Source organism: Nothobranchius furzeri, chromosome 14 (genome assembly GCF_043380555.1).
Source record: "Nothobranchius furzeri strain GRZ-AD chromosome 14, NfurGRZ-RIMD1, whole genome shotgun sequence".
In the NCBI taxonomy this organism is placed as follows: Eukaryota; Metazoa; Chordata; class Actinopteri; order Cyprinodontiformes; family Nothobranchiidae; genus Nothobranchius; species Nothobranchius furzeri.
The window spans coordinates 46704162-46719293 of record NC_091754.1 but is presented as its reverse complement, the minus strand read 5'-3'; the positions used below and the strand labels follow the sequence as shown (position 1 = coordinate 46719293).

At 46.0% G+C, this 15132-nt stretch overlaps 1 protein-coding gene across 5 annotated transcripts in view; it reads right to left on the bottom strand.

The window, feature by feature from the left end:
- The window catches only part of LOC107380851 (neural cell adhesion molecule 2), a 328429-nt gene that overhangs the window by 81423 nt on the left and 231874 nt on the right, over positions 1–15132 (bottom strand). For all 5 annotated transcript variants that reach the window (XM_054743024.2, XM_070544152.1, XM_070544149.1 and 2 more), the window contains exons 3-5: positions 7478–7684; positions 3108–3251; positions 1848–1988 (exon numbers count right to left, since the gene is read on the bottom strand). In XM_054743024.2, the coding sequence (XP_054598999.1) occupies positions 1848–1988; positions 3108–3251; positions 7478–7684 (492 nt within the window). The remainder of the gene's footprint in view (positions 1–1847; positions 1989–3107; positions 3252–7477; positions 7685–15132) is intronic.

Below are 15132 nucleotides of genomic sequence, written 5' to 3'. Positions count from 1 at the left end.
ACCAGAACAGATACTCTTGGTGCACGTGAAACCTTAACCAGGCCCAGAATGACAATAATGGTTCCATTTTCCAAACAACAACTTCTGTATGCAGAGGGAGTCCTGTCCTATTGTGTGTTAATCTGTTGGTGCTGCGTGGAGATGATGGGTTTCCATGACCACCCAAAACCAGCAGAGTGCTAAGACGGTGCTAAGGGGACCTGTAGTAGAGGTTTGGATCTGCCCACAGTCTGACCCTAACCCAACTGACTCAGCATCAGACAATTCCCCTAATTCATGAAATGTTTTGAGACGTCAAAGAAAAGAGGAACATAAAGCATCCTGGTGTTGAATCTGTTTGTCTATCAGAAGTTTTAGGATCGTCTTAACACGTCTATGAAGCCACATGTCTATGTGTTTTAGATCTACAGCATTATAATCTGTGTAATAAAAATATTTACTTTGGCTTCACGACCGCTTAGAAAACACCTAGAAAATAAGAACTGAACATTGGTCTAGACATATAAACATGAATAAAAACGAGGTTTGTGTCTTTGGCACCGCGTTTTAAATAGAAGGTTTAAAAACTCACATTTGAAAATGATTGTTTTGGTCGTTTTACTTAAACCAAGAAACTTTTGCCCCCAACGACACAGAAGAACCCATCATAGGTGTGTGTCACCGCAGGGTGACATACTTAGTACTATTATAGTACTTAAGTGGTAGTAGTAGTAGCTAGTGGTAGTAGTAGTTTGCAACAGTAGTAGTATTTAAGTGGTAGTAGTTAGTAGTAGCTAGAAGTTTGTAATAGTAGTAGTATTTAAGTGGTAGTAGTAGTTAGTAGTAGTAGTAGTTTGTAATTGTAGTAGCATTTAAGTGGTTAGTTAGTAGTAGTTAGTGGTAACAGCTAGTAGACACTACAAGTAGAAGTTAGTAGTAGTTTTGGTTAATAGTTAGCAGTAGTATTAGTAGGTAGTATTAGATAGCAGCTAATAGTTGTAGTTAGTAGTATTAGCTTGCAGCAGTTTACAGTAGCTAGCAATAGTAGTTAGAAGTTAATAGAAATAGCAATTAGTAATAGGTAGTAGCTAGTAGTAGAAGTTAGTAGTAGTTAGTAATAGTAATTAGCATTAGTCACCAGTAGCTAGTTTTAGTTATGATTAGGTAGTATTTAACAGTAGCTAGTATTGTAAGTAGTAGCTAGCAGTAGTACTTAGTAGTAGCTAGTATTGGTTTGTTGTAGTTAGTAGTAGTAGTAGTAGCTAGCATTGGTATGCTATAGTTAGTAGTAGCAGCTAGCAGTAGTAGTAAGTAGTAGCTAGTATTGGTATGATGTAGTTAGTAGTAGTAGTTAGTAGTAGCTAGTATTGGTATGCTGTAGTTAGTAGAAGTAGTTAGTAGTAGTAGCTTGAAGTAGTAGTTAGTAGAAGCGGTAGTAGTAGTACTAGTACTAATAGTAGTAGTAGTAGTAGTTAGTAGCAGTAGCTAGCAGTAGTAGTAGTAGTAGCTAGCAATGGTATGATGTAGTTAGTAGTAGTAGTTAGTAGTAGCTAGAAGAAGTAGTTAGTAGTAGTAGTAGTAGTAGTAGTAGTAGCTAGCAGTAGTAATTAGTAGTAGCTAGTATTGGTATGCTATAGTTAATAGTAGTAGCTAGAAGAAGTAGTTAGTAGTAGTAGTAGTTAGTAGTAGTAGTAGTAGCTAGTATTAGAATGATATAGGTAGTAGTAGTAGTAGTTAGTAGTAGTAGTAGTGGCTAGTATTAGTATGCTATAGCTAGTAGTAGTAGTAGTAGTTAGTAGTAGTAGTAATAGTAGTAGTTAGTAGTAGTACATATTGAGTAGAAACAGCCTAAAACCAGTTGTACTCACCGTTGACGACCACTGCGATGTCCACAAAGTCGATCTCTCCGCGGGCCTCCACGCTGGCCTCACAGCGGTACACGCCCTCGTCTGCTTTGGTCACCTGATGGATCTGCAGGTTGTTGTTGTTTACCAGCACCTGGTACCTGCCTTCAGCAGAAAGCAGACAGGACAGCAATGTGAGACGGAGGAGAGGCGAGATAAGGAAGTCGGGAAAACAGAAGGAGAGAATTGCCTCTCCTCTCCTGAGTAGTTGGACTGTCAGTCTTCCCTTCAGCTCATTTACCTGATAAAGTCCTGCCTGATAAACACTCACACAATTACAGCTCAGATCGGACAGCAGCTCACGCCTCCATCTCATTTCTCTGCAGCAGATATTTATAACCAAGCATCTCAATTAGAGTGAAAATGATTAAAGAAGGAGGAAAAAACCCTTCCTAGGATGTTTCATCACTGAGGACCACTGAAGATTTGAATTTCAATTACAAAATGTGACAGATTCAAGGATTCAAGGGGTCACTCTTTCTAATCAGCACTCAGACACGCTTCCTTTTCTTCCTCCTCCCTTGGAAGGACGACGTGGGAGCCGTAGTAAATCACGAAGAAGGCCAAGATGAAATGAAGAGCTCCATGTGCCGCTTCCGACTTCGTTCTCCAGGAAAGAGTCTGACTAAAGGGGCCGAGTGCTTTTCCAGTTTTCCTCCTTTTCCTTGCAAATTAAACGAGCCATTCTCTCCAGAAACTTGACACTGGTGAGGGTGAAGAGGCTGGCATTACCTGGGCGAGCTCTAGGAGTGACGCATCTGCAGCTAAGAGCAAAGCCTCCTATAGATGAGCAAATTTGGCTCCAGTGAGAAACACAAGCGTCCGACGTCACCTTCATCCATCGTGTCAGCTAACACCATCTGGCGAGTCAGACGCCTCCTCCAGGCCTGCTGAGAGTTCTGGTCTAGGGTTTCATATCCTCGTCTCGTTGTGAATCCCACACAAAGGAGAAGCGTGTTTGGGAGACCGGAGCTTCTGGAACAATAGCCGCTGATTTCATAGAGAAATCACATCAGGGGGATTCAGCCTGTCAGTATTCTCAGAGTCCTCAGAGATGGTTTCTAGCTTCTATCAGCTTGGTCCTACCTACAGAAGCAACCAGCATGGAGGCTGGTGGTCCAGTATCACTTCACATAAAACCAGCACCATACTGGGAGGTCAGGAGAAGCAGCAGCTGGGCGCTGGTCAGCAGAGCGGAACATTCAGACTGATCCGAGAACTTACTGTGGTGCTCCTCTGTAATCTCCCGATCCTGGTAGTACCACACCACCACCGGCACGGGCGAGCTGATGACATCACACACCACCTCCGCCGTCTCGCCGAGGCGGAACTCCTGCGGCGACTGAACGTCCCGGAACGTCAGCCTCTCTGAGAGATGAAAGGAGACGGAGATTGTTTTATTTTCAGAGGACCCAGGCAGCTTGTTACGCAGCAGAACTTCAAAAGGAAAAAGACAAAGGAAGAACCGATGTGCTGCTAATTCCTGTTAACTGGAGACAGACGGCAACCCCCAAGGCTAATAATCCTGTTTTGTGCTTGTTTTGTTAATAAAACTGGTTTAAATGCTGTTTTCACTCAACCATCAAACAGCAAGTAGGTAAAGCACTAATATACACCGCCCGGCCAAATTAAAAGGTCACACACTCATATTTAGCTGGCATGGCGATCCTGCAACGACAGCAGCCCTTCACCCTGGAACAAGTCCATCTGGACTCCTTAGACCAGGGTTAATAACGCGTTGGACAGTTCTTAACCCTCCTTAGATGTTTTCTGCTTGATGCGTGCCAATGACCCGACCCTCTCACATCTTCTCCACCACACCTGATGTGTCTTTCCACATGGTTGTCTAAGAAACGAGAAGAAACTCATTGTTGGGTTAAATAACTTGCTGAAGATAATCGCCCATGCACTAATTATCCAATAGGAGCCTCCAACCTATCTGCTCAGGTAAATCCAGGTGGAGACGGGCTGTGTAATTGTGTGACACCTGATTATAAATGAATGTACCTGTTGCGACCAAAGACATGCCTGACAAAATAAAAGAAACACGCTACTGTCTCTTTAGTACCTCTCACTGAACAGCAGGTAAAAACCGGCAGATTCAAGCCATTTATTCTGTGTTTAACGTCTTTTAAACGAGCCGCTTTGAGACTTTGATCAAACATTCGCTCTGACTAAAACAATGAAGTACCTCCCCATGCCACTAGGGGGTGATGGTGGACACATCAACAACACATCAAGGTACTGAGGAAGAACTATCTAAAGTTGTTTTGTTGTGTTTTACATACGTGTGTAAGAAGTTCTAGTCACGACATTACTGTTTAAATGAGATTATTGTTTATAAATGATTTCATCATAAAACACGAGTTCAACACCTGCTGCGTGGTAAATAAGACCCAGGCTGAGTAATCAGGGCAGAAGCTGATGACACCAGCAGGAAGAACACCATCTTTGTGTTTTTATGAGCAGACAGCGGATCGTTTGCTGCTCTCAAACGACTTTTTTACTTAGGCATGCACATTTGAAAGCTGCTTTTATATTGGTGGGTTTCAAAAGGAAGTTCTTATGACATTTACAGCTAGTTTAGAAGTTGGCCGTGCTTCTTGAGTAATTTTATTGGTTTGCCATGAGATAAAAGTTGGAATAAACACGTGTAAAAGTGCGTCACAAGCAGCAGTCCTGTTTTCCGGCGGGCGGGTGGGGCGATCAGCTGCAGGCGTGTTGTGAAAGCGTGAATAAATCAGCCACAGTGTTAGCGATGCTTCAGCATTAGCATTTGGCAGTGTGATTTATGCCGGGCTGCTCCCTAAGATGAGCTTCCACTCCCTGACTGCTGCCTCCGCCTGCACACGTGTCTGGCATCGCAGTGTCCTCATTATCTTCAAGGATGCCTTTGCATATTTTTGTCATTCACTCTGTTGGCTTCTCATCATCCCCCATCATTTATTTCCAAAACCAACGTGCTCTCTGCCTCTCTGCTGTCGGCTGTTTACCCTGTTTGCATCCACTTCCAGCGTCTTTTGTCGTCACGTTGCTCTACAAGAGAATCAGTGAGGGAAACATCCTCTCTGGAGTAACACTCTGCTGCTGACTTGACACAAGCAAATTGAGAATTTACTCAGCAGACTTTCTCCGCTCTGTTCACGTCTCACGGTTCCCGCTGGACCCAGATCAGCTCCCATCACTTTTTATTTAAACCCAACGTTCTGACGGCTCTGGAAAACAAGCTGGTACATGTTCTGCTGGCTAACACCTGTAGCTAGCTAAACTCCTGTCACCTGATGCATAAAACAACCAAACTACAGGTTTTACCTTTAATTTATAATAGCTGAATTGGGTTTGTGAGGCTTTGAAAGAACATAGCAACAGTTAGCATGCTAACTGCTAATGCTGCATGGTGACTTCATCATAGAAAACCGTTTTTTTCTATTGGCTTAAAACTGCATTACACCAAAACCTAAAATGAAAGGTGTTTTTTTACAAGACGCAGACAAAATACAGACAAAATAGACACATTTGTAGGAAAAGGTTTCCAAATGAGCCAAAGCATGCTTCAGAAACGTTTCTGTATCCTGTTTTCTGGCAATCCGTTTTGGGGTTGATTGATAAAACAACTGAACAGAAATAAAAAACACGTTTGAGAATGTTTTTCCTAAAGTCTGTCACTTCCAGCTACGCTGAGTTTTACTGGACGTTTCTGCGGGATAGCGGCGGTTTAACGTGGCACCGTCCAGAAGAACGGCTGGTTGTCGTCCATCATGGCTCACGCAACAACACATACTGACCTTAAGTGCAGTAATGAATAGCGCCCCCTAGAGGCTGGGATCACCAACACGATCTAGTGATTTAATGTAAGGATCCTGTGCAGATGCTTGCTGAGCTCTGAGACGTGGAGGCAGAAGCAGCCACGATGGGACGACAACACACTCCGACCCGCGGGGCATGGATCTCTGTAGCCCAGCAGACTCAGCCGGCTCGGGCCGTGAGCCGGTGGAGAGGCTCTCCAGGAGCTTTAGGTGGATTTTCATTCTCCTCATGCAATCTACACCAGGAGTGATTGGTGCACGGTTGCCACGGAAACAATGGGGCTTGTTATGTGGTGAATGAGGCGATGGCTGAGCAGTGGCAGGTGTGATGGAGGCTCTGATTTCTCTCCTAATGCTTCAGAAGGGGAGGATGAAAACAGACACACAGCGGGAAAGCATTCCTACAGTGGGAATGTCTGCGTCCGTCCCAGAATTCCTGCCCTTTTACTGCAGATTAATTCATAGATGTCTGATTAAAGCGGCTGTGTCTCGATGCGTCACCGCAGAATTCAGCCACGGTTCTCCAACCGTAGTGCAAGAACCACTCGTAGGACCAAATATTTACAAGGTAAACACACCAATTAGAAGCAAAGCGAGGACACTAATTACCATCTTCACTTCAGACGGGACCACTTGAGTGGAGGATATGTGAGAAGCTTTCTGAAAACTGAATAGGAGGGTTTACCAACGTGCTAGTGGCTACTTAAGCACGCTAGCTCATTCTCCACATGACGGTAAAACTAAAACAGAAGGCAGAGATCCCACACACGTATTTTACTGTGATGCAGGAGGAGGCGAACATACCGGTGTACACCCTGCAGATGGGTGATAGGCTTAGATGTGCCCTATGGTCTCCTCCTGGAGAGGTCATCAGAAACATGTCCTCTCCAGATGCCCCCAGATGCCCCGGGCCTACACCAGAGGCTCGTCTCATGACCCAACCCATGACCAGATGAGAGGGTCGGGATATGGATCGCGTTGTAAACAAACAGCTTCACCTTTAGATTCACCTCCGTCCTTTACCACGACACCTCCTCACTTCAGACGTCGGTCCGATCCCTTCCTCCAACAAGACCCAAAGATCCGTGGAGAGCTTCATCTGGAGCCATGGTCTGGTTCTTTGGGCCTGGGTTGGAACCAGGTTGTTTAAATGTCGTCTAGAATAACGGTGCGTAGTTTTCTGACCTTCATAAAATCACAGCTGGATAAAACGCTGCTCCAGAAACAGGTTTAGAGTGTTTTCCTTATTTAATCAAAGTTCCTGCAACTTTATTCTATGAACATAAACCAGAACTTCCTGTCATCGTTCAAACCTGAAGCTGGTTATTTTGGTGCTCACACGGCTGCCAGCTCGTTAAATAAGTTTAGTAAATGGGTTTTAGAGCAGAGGAAATGCCGAGTCTGGGTTAAGCTGCATGCAGCGTTCAAGGACACTTTCCAGAGGAAAATGGCAGGTAATTTACAGCCTCAGACCCGTGATGGGACCGTCTCTGCAATGATCCAGCCACCCCCTGCCTCTTAACATTAAGTTTGGAGGAGGAAATGGTAATGGGTCACCAAGGCAGGTTAGCTGCAGTGCCAGGCCTCTCATTAAGTCTGGCAGGATATGAGTCCCGTGGCATTGCTGGCTGTCATTAGGCTTTAATGGCTGGGATGAGTCTAACAAACACTCGCTGTCAGAGGGACACGTGGACCTGACGTCCACCAGCAGAGACACGGCGGTGAGGATGAGAATATGAATCAGCAGCCTCTCCCTGTGGTCAGAGCAGTTAGCGCGTTTGGACTCACGGTAAATCTCCAGCACCACCGAGGCCTCCTCCGTGTGGCCGCTGGCGTCGGACGCCTGGCAGCGGTAAATCCCAGCATCTTCGATGATGGCATTGTAGATGATGAGTCTGGATCTTGACGTCTCCGAGTGGAGCGCCATCCTCCTGGAGGGAATGATGCGCTCACCTTGGGGGTTGAACCATTCCAGCTTCACAGGCTCGCCGATGGCTGGAAGGAAGAAAGCAAATATTATTCATCATTACTGGGCAAATTGTGTCATAAATCACTGTTCTTTGTGTTTTCTACATCTGTTACCTAGGAAACAGCATTTTTCATAATTATCCAATAAAAACCAGTTTCAACTGGTTTCATGTCTTTACTGTTGAAGTTCTGCAGGAAAGAGAAATCCTCCCAAAACCAACCAAAGAGCCACTTTTAAAGCTGCAACAGCAAATCAGGAAAACCCTAACCCTAATAACGTTCTAACATAGCACAGCTATCAAATATGTGGTGGAGATATAATAAAGTGGTCTCCTGCATTTGTCTCAACCCTCCACCAATACCAACGTTTCAGACCAAAACCAACCATAGTGCCATCTGGGTGTCGGTCTCACCAAACCGCCGCACTTCCCTTGATCCTTCACTCATTACCTAGCCTGACCGTGTTTCTTAATGTCAAGGTGCCTGGCCTTGCGAGGTGATGTCTTGCGAGGCCAGGCGCCTTGCTTACGAGGACACTGTCCTTCCTTGGTCAAAGAAAACGGTTAAATGGAACAGACTTGCATCACGTGACCACGGCTTCCATGTTCCACGTCACGTCACGTGACACAGGAGATAACGTTATATTTTATACGTATTGGTTTCAATATAAATATATAACAAGACATTTACTTTTTAAATAGTGTATATGTTTATTAAATTAAATATGTGAGTGAGTTACTACCCGCTAGCCACCGAAGCTTCAACTACTAAGCAGCTAACAACCATAGCTAACTGCTTTGGATCTAAAAAAAAAACATTTAAAATTTGTTGACCTACTTTTAAATTTGAAATTTGTCCCCAAAGTAGCTGCCGGCTTCTGATCCGCCATCCTTTTGAAAATACTGTGGTGTGTTCTGGGTAATTTTTGACCAAGGCTAGGCTTCAAGACACCTCCCATGTATCCTTATTCAGCTAGCTAAACGGCTAACAAACAGAGAACAGACATGAACATTGGAACACCTCTTGGCAGCTCCTGATGACGTATCTCCGAGGCAACCGAGTCAGGGTCAAGACATCAAGGCAAGATTACTTGGCATCGAGAAACACCATTGGCTATTTTTGAGCTGGTTAGTCCCGCCCCTCATGTGCCTCTCTGCCTGTGAGTCACCAGACTAGTTCTCCGTGTAGAACAGAGGATGAGTCTGGCAGGCCAGGCTACTCCTCACACACTCACGCTTTTAACATCACCAGTGTGAGGTTCTCCGCTTAATAACATCAGAGAAGGAGAAACAGTCGGCTGCTACCACTTCAGCTTTAGGACAAACTACCAGAGTCCCAAAAAGAAAATCAGCATCAGAAGTCACGGACAACAACAGACTTTTGGACCTAGAAAAATGGTGTTTAGCGCTGTCTCATTTCCTCTGGTATTGTGTCTTTCTGGTTCTGATGGACATGGAACCAGTGAAGATACCCGAGGGGAGGGGTGAGGGTTCTATGATGTGTTTGTGTCTAGGTTGTTGGGGTTTTGCTTCATGACTGGAGGAGATTTCCACTGATTCAAATAAAATGACAACAAAAGTAAAACATGTCACCCACCGTTCTCCATACTACGGTTTAGGCTAAAGCTAAGAAACGATTAGTCAGGGTAGGGTGATGCCGAGTTCACGTCAGGAAGATCACGACCACCACGTTCTAGCCTTTCTTCTGTCGCTAGACACCAGCTGGCAGCCATGTTGAGGTGAGATGATCAGAACGTCACAGATTCGTTTGATGAAGAATCCGGACGTGGTTGACATATTTTGCTGACTAACCTAAGCCAACCAACAGCTAACTTCAGACAAACGCCCTCGAGGAATGGTTCAGCCAAACCAGTGCCACACGGTTAAATGTATGAATAATTTCATATACTCTATGTTCCCTCTGAGTTCCAGAAGGAAACTATGAGTTTTGTTATTGGTGCTAAAACAGTCTGACATTACAGGATTACCCCCTAATCTGAGATTTTTAAACCTTTAAAGTAAGAACTTGTGTTTGCTGTAAAGCTGGTCATTCGTGTGCCTTCAGACGTAACCACGGGTGATTACAGCTAGCTCCAACCCTGGTGGCCTTTGTAAAACAAGAACTCATCAGGCAGCGTTAGGAGGTGACAGAGCCATCTGCACACAGCAGGTGCTCCTCTGCTGCTAATGAAGGAGTGAGTGTGGGCAGCCATTATAATTCAGCCAAAGACTTGAACTGGAGAGGAGACGATGGGGACGTCCAGTTGCCTAAAGACGAGAAGCAGACAGCTGTGTTATTTTCTAAGTCGGTCTCAGTGGAAATACCCAAAACAATGCTAGTTCTAACTCAACACAGAGAAAAGAGTAGCAACGACTGAGGAGCTGACAGCAAGGTCAACTCAATCTAGCTTCAAATACATCACAGCTCCTCACACACACTCATTAAAAATACCGTATCACTGCTATAACCACAATCACTGACCTTTATAAAGCCAGCGGTAGAAGCAGAGCTAGCTGCAAAAGTAGGGCTAGCTGTAGCAACAGAGCTAGCTGCAACAGTAGATCTAGCTGTAGCAGCAGAGCTAGCTGCAACAGTAGAGCTAGCTGTAGCAGCAGATTTAGCTACAGCAGAGCTAGTTGCAACAGCAGAGCTAGGTGCAGCAGCAGACCTAGCTGCAACAGTAGAGCTAGCTGCAACAGCAGAGCTAGTTGCAACAGCAGAGCTAGCTGTAGCAGCAGAGCTAGCTGCAACAGTAGAGCTAGCTGCAACAGCAGAGACAGCTGCAAAAGCAGAGCTAGCTGCAACAGTAGAGCTAGCTGTAGCAGCAGAGCTAGCGCCTCGTGATTTTTATCTTGAGAAGCGCTATAGGGTGTGTCCGAATCCACGGGTAGGATGCTCATGAGTACGGGTCCTCGCCGTCCTTGCTAGACCGCTAAGACGGTGTAACGTCACCAGATGGACTGATTTTGAGATCCCACAGTTCATATGCACGGCCAGAGCAAATAACCCTGGCTACACACGTTCTGCTGTATTTTACCTTGACAGGAGATGGAATGTCTGCACGCAGGCTCTTTAATCAGATGACTTGATCAGCTGAACTGACTTGAATCAAAGCGAAGTGTGATGATCTCTTAATAATTAAAATAATCCTAGAACCTTAATTAATTATCCTAAGACCAAGCAAGGTGATATTCTATAATAATAGAGTATATACAGCTATTGTTCACAAAGTAATGAGAATAGAAATAAATAGCTCTTAAGCAATTTATTTAATCCAATTTACCCTCTTTTGACTTCATTACAACTGGAACCCAGTGGCTCTGAATTCGGACAATCTAGCCTTCACCTCTACGGTAGCCCGTAGGTCCCTTGTTCTGTGAGGATACAACAGAACTATCCTCGAAATGTGGGCGGAGCGAGGACGCATTTGAAGACGCGAGAATGAGTATTCTTGGAACAGTACTCTTCGCTGCGCTGTGACATCATCGACCTCAAAATGCACTCTTACAAGCATCCTTCCCATGGATTCAGACACGCCCATAAAAAAGAGCTTTTCTTCTTCTTTTTCAACAGCAGAGCTAGCTGTAGAGCTAGCTGTAGCAGCAGAGCTAGCTGCAACAGCAGAGCTAGCTGCAGTAGCAGAGCTAGTTGCAACAGCAGAGCTAGCTGTAATAGCAGTGCAAGTTGCAACAGCAGTTAGCTGCAACAGTAGTGCTAGCTGTAGCAGCAGTGCTAGTTGCAACCGATGGTTGCAGCAGTAGAGCCAGCTGTAAAAGCAGAGCTAGCTGTAGCAGCAGAGCTAGCTGTAGCACTTCCTGCTTCAAAAACGGCTTTTGAAACATGATCTGAAATATTTGGGATTAAAGTAGATTTAAAGAGAATCCACTTTGTAGCCGAGTCCCCTGACACTAGCCATTAGCATGTCATTCTGATCAGCACTAATCTCTGTTACTCCAAAGTGAGGCTGTTCAAAACACTAAGGTGATGTAACAATAGCCCAAAAACCTTTAGTACCAACACATTAAACACTCGACTCGTCAGCGACCAGGTGGAGCTGAAGCTAATGCTAACCTAGCCTCCAACAGAAATGCAGCAGCTCTGATCATCAGCACACACTCCATTCCTTTATGGGCAACAAGTTAGCCTAAAAGCTTCTTAATCTGGATGTTCTGCTAGTTGACAGAGCCCTTGGTCTTCATGTGGGCACTCTCACAGAGCAGATAACGTCCTAGCATCGCTACAGGCACCTCTCTCGACCTGCGACCATAACAATGTTATCACCTCCATGCATTATCCGGCCCTCTGACAGCACTCAGCTATAGGTTTGAGCTGATGCAACGGGCACGCTGACAGCCCGAGTGAATGCAGGATGATTGGAGAAGACAGGAGTGTGCAGCCGGCTGGCCTGTTTCACACACTCAGCCAGAACTCCCTTTGTGTGTCGTACTTCTGCATGAATAACGCAGCCTTGAAATCTGCATAAGCTCTGGTGCAGTGACACGTTCTTGGCAAGAAAAAGTAGATTCTGATTAGAGGTAGAGCGGTAAAACAATGACGACCACTTCTCCAGGGTAGCAGGAAGAGAAAAATCCTTTCCAGAAGGATTCAGATTGATTATTGCTGACAGCACAAGAAACTGTCTGCTTCAAGGTTAAAACCTGCTCATGAGCTCAGGCTCGGGGAAACAGGGATGTGTTCTCATCCTGCAGCATCAGTTAGATTACGGAGTCTCCCAGAGCCTCGTCACGCCAACGTCCTGCAGGTCCACAACCAGAGCTTCAGAGAAAACGAATGCAAACGTCATGCCTCAGCAGGAACAGCCTGTTTTAGGTCAAAGGTTAGGGTTAACCCTAACCCTAACCCAGACCATCACACTACCTCCTCCATGCTTGAGCGTTGTTTCTATAAGATGCAGGTTTGGTTACACTGAAAAATGTTCATTTATGATCTGATAAGCCTAGAGGATCACCACGCTGTGTGTGTGTGTGTGTGTGTGTGTGTGTGTGTGTGTGTGTGCGTGTGTAGTGTCTGTGCGCGTGTGTGTGCACATGTGTGCATGTGAGTGTGTGTGTGAAGTGTGTGTGTATGTGGTCCACATGCATGCATCTGCATAGAGACCCAACCTCGTCTGTCTCATGGGTCTAAAGAAGTAGTGTGTGACTGTGAAGCAGCTGTTTTCTGCTCCTAGCTCTCTCTGGCTCTCTGCCACGTCCATGCCTCTGGAGGAAAACCACAAACCTAAACATCATCATCATTATAGCTTCACGAACACAGGTTCTCATCACAAAGGCTTCCTGAGAGGCTGCTGATTGTCTTCACCCTGGTTTCTCTTTGGTTGCGTCACGTCCTACACCAGACATTAACCCAAGAAACACACAATCCAGACTGGATGCAGGAGGAAGTCAGTAACGACGTGTTTCTGAGATGTTTTATGGAGCATCTAACAGCTTCAGATCCAGTCAGCTGATGAAACACCACCCAGGGGTTGGGTTTCCTCCAGAACTTCATCCACCGCTGCTACCTGAAAACTTGATGTTCTCGTCACACATTCGGCTCATCTCAGAGTTTCTGAAGCTTTTAAGTCGGCAGCGTCTCCGACTCACAGGAAAAAAACGGCTGCAAGTAGAACAAAATGCATCTTATCTGCTGAGGTGATGGAAGAAGCTTTTCTCGCTCCTTCTACCAAATGTTTTCATGCAGTTGGATTGTTTTATTTTCCGGACAGAATCAGAATCTCTGAAGAAACTTTCTGCTGATTCCCTTTTTCACCTAAACCTAGAGTAAGCCACGCCTCTACGCCAACACTCGACCACCCTGATTGATCCAGGATCTAGTCATATTCGGGTCTCATGACCATGAAGGGGGTTGGAACAAAGCTGACCCCTTTACCTTTAAACTTTATAACAATGAATGCCAACAAACAGCTGACAAGCTAACAGCGCTACAACTACAAACCAACCCCATGACTTAAGGAGCAGATTTTCTACAGCAGGTCACCATGACGCCCCGTCAGAGCTGACCTTCAGCGTTTACGACAGACCTGAGACCGCTCGTACCACATCTGTAGAAGCATCACCTGTAGAGCGCGGTGACACAAGAACAAATGCTGGACCACTTACAGCCAGCTAGCTCCACAACACCGCCTACTTCCTGTTCCCCTCTCATCCATTTTTCTGGTTTCCTTTCTCCTCCTAACCTCCTGCAGCAACGCCTCTTTAACCTGCATGCCCCCCCCCCCCCCCCCCCCCCCCCCCGCTGTGGCCTCAATTTAACTTGTCTTTTCTCCACACTTCCATCTGAGGTGGAAATGAAATAATTCTGTGTGGAGGGCTGATGAACAAAAGCCGGTTCTGCTGACGGGACACCTCTTCCGTTCGTTCTTAAAAGCAGGAATACGACCGGCTGAGAGGCAAATCTTTAGAGCAAGGACAAAAGACACGCGTGGCTCCAGCGGTCAAAGCTTTCAGCCGTGTCAGCGCTTATTAGCAGGTCTCAAACCATCGTGCTCATCGACCACTTTGACAGAAGTACGCCGCTCTGAAAGCTCCGAGTTCGTTCCTATCCTCACAAACAGGAACTCTTAATCTGCCAATTCAGATTCTTTATCACCAAACGCTTGTTTGCGCCACACCAGCTGGTCTACTGGGATTCTAACCCACAACCATCAAGAGCCTCTGTGATGTCAGGCATCACCAGCAGCTCAGCTCAACCATGAATCAAACCTAATCAACAGCTAATTTACCCAACAGGATGCTTGCTGCTGAAAACTCAGTTTCAGTCTCTCAGCTGCAGCGTCCGTCCTCCTTCGTCCTACCCCACTCTGCGTGAATGAGGTCTGGCGCAGAGCTGCTGACTGCGGTGGAAACACACATCCCCGTTCTTCTCTGCAGCAGAAGCTTGACCTTTGGCCTACCAGTCGTCCCCGGTCCGATGCAGATGACCCCCGTGAACATATTGTGAGTGTGAGCCGGCTCCCGGGGTTTGGGTTTTCAGCCCCTCGCTGTGTGGGTTGGCAGCAGAGGCAACAACCAGTAGGAGACAAGCCAAGCTGGCTGAAACGTGTCTCCGCCCTGCTGGGTTTCTGCCATCTAGGGACAAGGACAATAAGGGTGGACAGATCTGTCCCCGCATGAACAGGACACCCGGTCGCTCCTCTAACGTCCTTCTAAACCAGAGGGACACCACCAGCAGGACAAGGACAGACTCTGACAAACCGAGTAAAATAATGAGCTGAAAAGGTTATTTCAGTCTCGCTTTCATCGTTTCACATGAAGCACAACAGGAACGTGCCGCCCTAACCCACTCATGCAGACGGTGAACCTGGCTTCCATTAACCCCGGCTTTCCATGGGATATGTGATCCGGGCGGAACGTCTGCCAAGAACGAGACGCAGCTAATGGTCGCCATTATAGTCAATGGGTTTGTTTCCCCTGGGCAGGGTGCGTCTCCAATGAGTGTCTTAACATGTCCCAGAA